At 48.8% G+C, this 10,577-nt stretch overlaps 1 gene segment (V, D, J or C); it reads left to right on the top strand.

The window, feature by feature from the left end:
* The first annotated feature begins 2,931 nt into the window (after positions 1-2,931).
* On the top strand, positions 2,932-3,386 carry LOC118356276. The segment is given in 2 exon segments: positions 2,932-2,976; positions 3,075-3,386. Coding segments are annotated over 2 exon segments (357 nt in total).
* The last annotated feature ends 7,191 nt before the right edge of the window (positions 3,387-10,577 follow it).

The raw sequence follows: 10,577 nt of genomic DNA, 5'->3' as shown, positions 1-10,577 counted from the left end.
GGAACTCTGGGGAAGATAAAACCTTAATCTTAAGGACCAGTTCAAGCTGGTCATGGATTGGTGATGGCTCCAGTACAGGGCTGAAGAAATCCAAATGCCAGGTAATTCTGAATATCTGGTAACATAATCACTGTGCAATACATTCTGTGCTTGGCTTTCTGGAGTTCATTAGTGACCTGGAAAAAAAAAATTAATGTCACAGTCCCAATCATGGTGTAGGAGACCTACCCATTCTATGCACCTGGGTAGTACCATCAGAAAAATCCATCTGACATCAGGATGGTCCAGGAGAGCTGGGTGGTGTCAGGGGGGCTCTGAGTTCAGCAGGGGGCACGGCTGAGCTTGTCCAGAAGGGACAGGGCTCTGGCTAAGCCAACGAGGAAAATACTCTACTGAGTGTTGCATAACTGACCAAGCAGTGTCCTCAGTGAAGTGAGACTTTCTGCATGTTGGGTCCCCAGAAACCACATGAGTACTCAGCACTGACTCACACCCCTGCATCAAATTTCATCCTCCATCACCATGAGTTGTCATCCTGGCCTACGTCCAGGCAGGGATAGATGGACAGTCAAACACAGGGACAGATTTGTATGAAGATACCTGGCCTATGAGGGCAAATGGTCATAGGATCAGTGACACCTGTGGGTGGGAGTGTCAGATTTCCAAATACTTGTCCTCTGCAAGCAGAGTCTGGGGGCTTCAGCATGGCCAGGATTCCTCTGCCCTTCACAAATCTCAATCCATAGAAAGGCGTTCCATGAGGACACTAGTGGAAAGATTTTGAGGGCATGAACCTGCAGGGACAGCAGATGTGAGGTAAGTAATATGTACAGTATGTCAGCTGCCCCGGTTAGCGAGAGAGCCCCTGAGCCCTCAGAAAGTGGGGTGGGGGGAAGGGGGGGGGTCACTGCACACATTGCCTTGGGACTCGCTGCTACCTTAGCCCAGGGCAGGAGGGGTGCATGGGCATGTCCTTCAGGGATTGAAAGCACAGCCCAAGGGCAGCACTTGGCTGCATCAAGCAGCATCACCATGGAACATCTGGACAGCTGCTGTCTGTCCTTCTCACTGTGAGGGGCTCCTGGTGCCCTGGTTCTCCCTCATCCAGCTTCCCACTTCTCCCATTCAGCGCTGGCTCCTACTTGCCCCTAGACAGTCCTCAGGGACGGTAATTCAGTAATGCGGACCCATGAGAATGACCGGGACAATCAGCAGGGTTGTCTCAGGGCTCCTTCTAGTGGTCAGGAATCCTTGTGGAAACCATGGTGTCCCTGCTCATCCTCGATGAACTACGCAATACATGCAGCTTCCTTATGAACAATACCCATAGATGGTATTTATGACTGTTCTGTTTCTCCTCATTTGCTTCATCATTTTGTAGTGATGGATGAGAACAGATACATACATCTTCAGATGTTTCAATTATCCTTTCTAATTGTTCTGTTTCCCCTTAATTTTCAGGTCCTCTTCATCTCAAAATTTCATACATATAGTTACACATTAACTACTTTTTCAGGAATAACTTTGTTTAATAAATATCACTGAATTTAATATGAATATATGTCTGATGTTGCTTAAGTCTCTGAACACAGATGATTATAAAGGGAAAAAAATGATCATGAAAATTTCATTAAACAATTTACTAACAATTCAGAAATGAGCAATCACCTTTTTAATTGAATAATGGGACGAACTCCAAATTTGTGGCTTCTCGTTCATCTATTACTCTGGGAATTGTATGCTGTTCCTAAATCCATCATCACATCCACAACCACCCTTCTCATTCTTTCTGTTCCCTAGCAACTGCACAGGGAAAGGGTTTTTTATAACGTTCACACAAATGTTCACACAAATGTCTTCAGGGGAAAGTGTCATTCTTACTTCAGAGTATGAAGCACGTGCTTTTGTTTTTTTCTTCATTTTGTGTGTGTGTGATCTTTGGATAAATCTCCTAATTTGATGTTAGCATGGTTAATTTTCCCCTGAAAATGTTCACCTATAGAGGAGAGAGGGGAGAGGGGTGGGGGGTAGGGGGTGACTGGGTGATAGGTATTAAGGAGGGCACGTGTTGGGATGAGCGCTGGGTGTTATACACAACTAATGAATTGTCTAACACTACAACAAAAACTTATGATGTACTCTAGGGTGGCTATCTGATCATAATGGAAAAAAAAAAAAAAGAACTTCACTTACCATCGTAGCATCGAGCTGCCAGATGTTTGAACTCTCTGTGAGCGTCTGTGCTTTAGCTCCATTTACTTTCTGCATCGGCTAGAAATGTTTCCTAACGTGTCAGAAAAGCCAAAGAGAGGTTATTTTTTAGGTGTGGGATTAAAAAAAAAATCATGTAAATTGATTGCAAATACTCCTTCACATTATGCCATGTTAAAATAAGAATGTTCAACTGTCAGATTGCAGAAGAAACCTGTACTAGAAATCAGAACGTGGATGTATAAATAGAGACAGGGACGTGGTGACCTGCAGAAACCAGCTGGGCTCTCAGGGCTTTGGGCCTTGTGAGGTGTGCGCCCTGTGACCAGCAGGGGGTGCTGTGGGCCCAGACGGTGGCTGACCCTCCGCGGAGGCTCAGGAGGGAGTTTCACTCAATGAAGCCTGGGACAGGAGCCTGGGTCTTGTGTTCCCTGAGGCGGCTCAGCTGCTGTGTCTTCTCCTGTCTGGCAGACTCCCCAGAGCAGGGACCTGTCCTGTCAGCAGGTGCGTCCTCCCAGGGCTCTCCCCAGGGGTGAGGCCAACCCCCATCCTCCTCAGTGTGTCTGTGAGCTGAGCTCCAGCACCAGGGCTCAGGGAGGGGCTGGGCAGTCACTGGGTGGACTCCGTTTGCATGGACAGCCCCTCCTGGGGCAGAGGGTGGAGGAGAAAAGGAGGCCTGGGGCAGCCCAGCCCACTGTGGGGACCTGGGTCTGTGTCACCATGGCCTGGATTCCTGTCCTTCTTGTTTTGCTTTCTCATGGCACCGTAGGGACAGGCCTCAGGGACACAAGACAGCCCTACAGCTGGTGTCAGCTCCTCAGTCACAGAGTCTGAGAAACTTTACACTTGTCCCTGCCCATGAGACCTGTGTCTGCGCTCACCCCTCTCGGCCCCTGCTGACCCGGCCGCCCTCCCTCTCTGCAGCTCTGGAAGCAACTGAGGGACTCACCTGCACCCTGAGCAGGGACATCGGTGTGGGCGGCTCTGACAGCTACTGGATCCAGCAGCGGCCAGGGAGCCCTCCCCGGGATCTGCTGAGGTTCTCCTCAGACTCCGAGAAACACCAGGGCTCCGGGGTCCCCGGCCGCTTCTCGGGCTCCAAAGAAGCCTCGGCCAAGGCGGGGCTTCTGCGCGTCTCGGGGCTGCAGGCTGAGGCCGAGGCGGACTATCACTGAGCTGTAGTTCTTGGCAGTGGGCGCAGCTACCGCTCCTCACCGCGTCTCAGGCAACGAGGAAGTGAGACGGAAACCCTTGGGCCCTTCTCTCTGGTCCTTTTCATCGAGAAGCTTCTGTGGGGCTTCCTGTCAGGTGTATGTCAGTGGCGCTAAGCACAGTGACAGAGACACATGAGGGGGGTGACAAAGTCCTGGGGCCCAAGGGTCCAAGCGGTGACACGTGTCCAGAGGTGCTTAATCCCTTCACTGGTGACAGCAGTAGAACACATTCCCGGGGATTCGGGCATGAGATGGGGCCCCGATGGAACTCTGTCCTTTCCTTACACACGGTGCCCAAGGAGCCTCTAAAATGTAAAACAGAATGTCTATTAATACTAATACATATTCACATCACTAAGATATTTTCCCTTGTAAGACGTGTGGAACAGAAGATGAAATCCATCCAGATGGCAGCACACAACATCATACTATGTTTTAGGAATCATTACACATGTATGTATATTCTCTTCTAAGATTTTATTTTTAAGTAATGTCAACACCCAGCGTGGGTTGTCAACCCTGAGATGAAGAGTCAAATGCTCCAGGGACTGAGCCAGCCAGGCCCCCTCTAGATGCATATGTTTGCTTATCCCAGCCCCCAGGCTGTGCTTTTTGCCTCCAAATGAGAAAGCCAATTAAAGAGATGAACTTTTCTGAGGAGCCTCCCCTCCATAACAGAGATTTCACGCCAAAGCAGTGTTTGTTTGCCTGGAACTGGCAGTGAGTCTGGAGTTCAGAACCCACATTGTCTGAATGCCCTGCTTTTAACATAAAATGCGGTCTCTGGGTCAGGTATGTAAAAAGCCCTGCAGCTCGGCTCAAAGGTGCTCACACCTTGTGTGATTGTTGTTGTTTCTTTCTGTTTGGTTTTTCCTCTCATTTTAAAATCAAACAAACCATCCAGTGGAGCCAGGGAACCCCCAGGGCCTCTCCAATGGGTGGGAATGTATTTCCTGTAAAATAAAGGCAGAGCATATGTATCTATTTTACTACACTTGGCCTCACTTTGCATCACAAAGGAGAAGGAGGAAGAGAGCCCTAATCAATGACTCACACAATATCATCTATCCTTCCAGATCCTGTTCCTTGAGGTCTGGAGTCTCTGGAGCCCCCTCTCCAGAGACCCCATGTCCTCCTTTCCCAAGACCACCATGCAGTCCCTGCTTCTGTGCCCCAGGACCCCTGGGCTGGCCTTTGCTGCCACGGACAGACCCCCAGACCTGGGGAGAGGAACGGGAGGGATGGAGCTGAGGGGTGAGGTCTTTGGGCATCAGCTCCTGGATCCACAGGACTGGGGAGAATGAATGAATCCACACTTGTTAAAAGAGTGCTTCTCTGCATGGGTCCCAGAGCGGCCTGGGGGACCTCTCCTTGTCTCCCTCCCTTTCTCCACAGGATCCAGCCACAGGGCTCTCAGGCACACACCAGGCTCTGCTGAGATATTTCTGGGTGCCAGCTAATCCCTCCTAAGGGCCCTGAAGGGGATGAGCATTTACGACCACCTTCCGCCTGGGAGGAGCTGGACTCTCAGCTGTGACCACAGGGATTCACTGCCATGATGGCACCTGCCCTGTGTCCTCCACACACATTGACTGTCACCTCTCCCTGCTGGTTCTGTTGTCCTGTCCTCACTCAGGGGAGCCCCTTCTTCTTTGCAGTCTCCAAACCTGACAGCCAAGACTCCTGTTTTATTCCCTCTGTCCTTCCCCTCACAGATACAGGAAGACATGGGTCCTATGGGACCCTCTCCTCAGCGTGTCTGACATGTTCCTTCCTTGTTTTCCCATTTACTTCCCTGCCATGGATTCCTCACACGCGTGCACGCTCCTCTTGTCTGATGTGAGTCTCGTGTAGCCATAAGATGTCTGGTCATGCACGCAGTCTAGTGTGTGTGACATCTTCCCTGCCAGGTCTCCACTGCCCACGGAGAGTGATTTGCTCGGGTGTCGGCCCCACAGCCCACTGCACCCACCCCTCCCCTGGGGTCACTGTCACATGTCACTCTGCTCACGTGAGAGTCTGTGTGTCTGCTGTCCCACTTGGCCTGTGTCACTAACAAAGAAGGGAGAGGATAAGAATGATATTGCAAGCCTCCTCTGTAGCAGCTGAATTTTAGTATAAAGCCAAAGTTCTGTGCGTTCGTAGACATATTTTATTTTTATACTTAGTGGTGGTGGTGGTGCTCACAAGAGAGGTCCTCATAGGAACTGAAGGCCATTATAGAGGCAACACACTCTTTCTGTATCTTTAAAGTTCAACCTGTAGTTATTTTATCACATCTACAAGCCCATACAATTGAACAATGACATCAAAGACTTAGGGTCTTTCATGTAATTGGTCCAGTTGTATAGTCAGCTAATTCAGTGCTTCAAAAGTTTAAACTCTGTATATTAGTTTTTCTTAACTGAGTAAATTATTTTACAGAATTAGTCATCCTTATTCCTGAAATAGTAATTAAAATGAAATACATTAAACTTATATGTGTGGAACCAAATAATGCACATCAACTAAGTAAGATTTTAATTGACAACATATCTAAAATAGTCAGTTATGCAATTTAAAATTGGATTTTCAAAGCATGTCTCTCTATACTGTATTACAGCAAATATTTCAGAAGATACTTAAGTGTACATAACCCTTCTCATCACAGAAATAGTAACTCAAATATTTGATTTTTCTCCACCTGTCTGCTATGCATTTCTAATTGTCCTGGGGTTGACCAGCAGGCTCCTCCCACGGTGAAGGTCAGCAGGGGACCAGGTGTGACACTGACACCTGTTGCCTGGCACCTGCAGCTGTCAAGTTCCAGAATAATTCTTTTCCTTCCCAGTCAGTGCCCTGAGCCCCTTGTGAATGGCACTGAGTTGTGTGCTTCACACATAACAAGAGGTGGCTCTGCCATCCAGTCGCCAGATCTGTCAGCTATGGGGTCTGCCCGTGCCGTCTGCACACGTCTGAGGACACGTGAAGGTGCTGTGAACTAGAGGCTCTTTCCCAGGCTCCAGGCACCTCGTGCAGCCACTCGAGGGCTGAGAGTGACATGTGGCTGCAGCCTGGCTCCCATCTTACAGGGGACTGACGTCCGTGTGCATGAAGATGGTTTAAAGCTCACACTTACGTACCATCTCTGCCATGGAAGCAAATGGCAGCACCCACATTACTTTGCAACTGAGCTTCTCTTCAGTGATTTACTCCATGCAGTGGGTTTCATGGTGGGAAGACATCTGGGTTTATTGTTGTAGAAATGATAATATTTAGTGGTTTTGAAGGATTATTCCATTTATGGCATAATTCACACTTCTTATACTTTATAATGCCTATAGATAAAAGTTTTAAATTCTAGTACAATTAATGGATTGACTTTGTACAGACAGTTCTTGTGGTCATAAGTAGGAACCACATGATGTGCACTTTTGTGCAGTTGACATCCATCTCGACATGCCTTACTAGAGAGTCAGAATGGACCCATGTCTTTAGTTTGCACTGGCAAGTCAGACAGGATGTCAGCCTCCATGGGCTCCTTTCCACACCTCCTTCTGCACCTGATATGGATATGAAGATCCTGAAGCCAAGAACCATGCTGGGGACAGTGGTGGCAGCATCTCCATGCCCTGGCCAGTTCCTGTCATGACACAGCCCCTCTCTGTCTCCTGTCAGCTGAGTCCTCAGCGGTGCTATGGACACACGTGGCAAATCTTCTGTCTCCCAGGAGAGGCCAAGGCCTCCTCAGCATGACTAGGGAGCACTCAGATTGGGTCCTAACCAGGGACCTCACTCAGGGACAAAAGGTCAAGGCTGAAGTCGCTAAGAGATCAAATACCTTTCAGGACCCTTACTGGGTGCTCTGATTGTCGCCCATTCCCTATGGGGCTGGCACCTCTCACTCTGAAAGTCACACAATGAGCTCCGTGGACACCTACAGAAGTCGAGCATGTCAAGAGCACAATGGTTAGACACCTGGAAAACCTAAATCAGATGGTCCATGAGCTTGAGCTGGTCAGCGGGAGAGGAGAACTGTTGACTTTGAGAGGTCACACTCCTTGGCCCCCAAATGTGGGGAGACAGTGGTGTTGGCTCTGGGCCTCTAGGGCCCATGGGGGAGAGCCTCCTGGAGATGCTTTAAATCCTGCTCCTTTAAATTAGGCCTGTGATCAATCACGGGGCTGTTGTTCTTTGAGTTATTGTTAATAAATACACCCATTGCTGTGTTGAACATGCTTGTCCTATGTGAGTGTGGATAGGGTCCTCTGTGTCAGCAGTGAGTGCAGACTGCATAGCTGTTTCTCACTAGGGCCTTGCTTTCTCTGACAGATTACAAACTCTTGTGGATCACCTGTGGTCTTGCTTTGATCACAAAATCTTCTCAGAGGAAGCACGTGCTACTTGTGGACAAGGGCCCATGCTCACCCTGCTCCTTAGTCTCCCATTCTGCCTCCCTGACCAGCAGTATTCCAAGAATGGCTTCTAATCCACGTCAGCATGGGGGGCAGCTGACCACATGGAGGCTTGTGGAGGGAGAGCAGCTTCAATAAGAGGTAAGGATGTTGCGGCCCCTCAGTTTCTGATGAAAGGAGCCCAGGTGAAAATCCTTCCCCATTTTGTTAATAAGAAGCCCAGTCAGAGCATGCACAGCCTCTGGGAAATCACTGGGACTCACTGAGGACAATGCCCTGAGCCCAGAGTTTGCAGAGGAGGCGTCTGAGGCAGTGGGGATTTGACTTAGGAGGGGCAGAGAGCATGGGGATCAAGGCTGCCCCCACACTGAGCAGACAGAAACCAGCTGGGCTCTCAGGGCTTTGGCCCATGAGGAGGTGTTTGCCTTGAGACCGAAGGGGCTGCTGTGGGCCTGTTCTGTGGTCCTTACAGAGCTTCCTCAGAGAGGACCTTTCAAACAAAGGAGCCTGTACTTGCAGGCTGGGTCCTGTGCTCTCTGATGGGGACTCAGCAGTCTCCAGAGGGCTTTGTCTCCAGAACAACTCTTAACACTCTTAACACTTAACTGGGATCCGCTGATGAGACTGTAAATGTAAACCCCACCCCCACCCCAATGCACACTGCCCAACATGGTCTGATCTGTCCTTGAAGTCCCCTTAGGAATTCAGGCAACCCTGTATATTTAAAAGGTCTGCAGAGAGGAAAATGGCAGTTGTTCCTTACTCAGATTTTGGAAAAATGGTTTCCTTTCATGGTTCTCAAGCTGTCCTCCAAATCAACCCTGCCATCACCAAGAAACTGACACCTCAGTTCATCTCCAACAAAACAGCAGGGATTGCAAAACTAGGGGTCCAGGGGGGGGAGCAAGATGGCGGAGGAGTAGGAGACCTAGATTTCGTCTGGTCTCAGGAATTCAGCTGAATAGGGATCAAACCATTCTGAACACCTACGAACTCAACAGGAGATCGAACAGGAGAGTAGCAACAACTCTCTGAACAGAGAAGCGACCACTTACTGGAAGGTAGGACGTGCGGAGAAGTGAATCCGAGGCGATATTCGGGAGGATAGACGGCGGGGGAGGGGCCTCCGCCGGCCGCTTCTGGCAAGTGCTAGAGCCACGGAGCACAAAATCGGACCTTTTAAAAGTTGGCTCGGCGGAGGGACGTCGCTGCAGTGGCTAAGCGGGGGGTGGAATCCTCCCGGGACAGTGTGGTCTCAGGACCCTTGGGTCACAGAGAGACCGGGGGTGCCTGAGTGCGGCAGAGCTCCAGGTATCAGAGCAGGGAAGCCGGCTGCAGATACGGAGCAGAGTCGCGGGCTCTCAGCTCGGGGTTGCCATAAAACTGTGATCTGCGGCCCAGTCGGGGCACGGCTCCCCCAGCAGGGGACCCAACAAGCAGCAGATCCGGGGAGACTCCCCTTCCTTCCCGGGGAGGAGCGGTGCGGGAACGCACTGCAGGGATCTGCTGGGTTTGGAGACTCCGAGCGGGGTCGGGTGCCAGAGATAGCAACGCTCGATCACAGGCCGGGTGAGCACGGAGTGCGGCCAGAGACCGGGGACACGGGAGTGACTGCTTTTTCTCTGGGGGCGCACTGAGGAGTGGGGCCCCAAGTTCCCGGCTCCTCCCGGGCGGAAACTGGGAGGCCGCCATTTTCTCGCCCTGGTCCTCCAAAGCTGTACCGAGAGCTTGCAGGGAACAAAAGCTCCTGAGAGCAAACTGGAGCAGCTTCCTTAGCCCGGACCGACAAGGGCGGGGGCAATTCCGCCTCCGGCAAAGATATTGGGAAACCACGGCAACAGGCCCCTCCCCCAGAAGATCAGCACAAACAGCCAGCAAGCCAAGACCAAGTTGATCGATCAATGGAGAATAGGAGAACTCCAGCGCTAGGGGAATACTGCACATAGATTCATGGCTTCTTTTTTTTTTTTTTTTTTACCATGATTCATTATTTCATCAAAGTTAATTTTTGTTGACTTTTTTATTTTTCTTTTTCCCTTTTTCAACCAACATCTTATAAAATCCCTTTTTTTAAAAAGAAAAAAACATTTTTATTTTTTTTTTCATTTTTAGAGTCATATTTTTATCCCTTCATAGTAGTTTATCCTTGTTTTTGGCATATATATATAAGTTGTTCTCTCTTTAAAATTTTGAGGTACAGTTTCTTCTAACAGATCAAAATATACCCTAAACCACTAGTGTATGGCTTTGTTCTAGTCTCCTGCCTGATCACATTCTCTCCCTTTTTCCTTTTTTTTTTTTTTTCCTTAAATCTTCTTTCTTTTTTCAAACAACTTATCTTACCAAGTCCTTTTATAAAATCTTTTATAATTTTCATCTTTACAGTCATCTTCCATCCCTTCATTGTATCAAACCCTTATTTTGTACATATATGTCTTTCTTCCTTTAAAATTTTTAGGAGGCACTTTTTTCTAACAGACAAAAATACTGCCCAAAATCTAGTGTGTGGCACTGATCTATGCACTAGCCAGATCATATTTGATCATATTCTGCCTTTTTTGAAATGATTTGTTTTTGTTTTTATCTTTTTTTTTCTTTTTTTTTTTCTTTTTCTCTTTCTTTTTCTTTCCTTCCCTTTCTTTTCCCCTGGTTTCAGGTCTTTTCTGATTTGTATACAGTATATTTGCTTGGGGACGTTGTAAACCTGTTAGCCTTTTGTTCTCTCATTCATCTATTCTCCTCTGACAAAATGACAAGG

The sequence above is a fragment of the Zalophus californianus genome, chromosome 14 (genome assembly GCF_009762305.2).
Source record: "Zalophus californianus isolate mZalCal1 chromosome 14, mZalCal1.pri.v2, whole genome shotgun sequence".
NCBI lineage: Eukaryota > Metazoa > Chordata > Mammalia > Carnivora > Otariidae > Zalophus > Zalophus californianus.
This window is presented reverse-complemented; position numbering and strand designations above follow the sequence as displayed.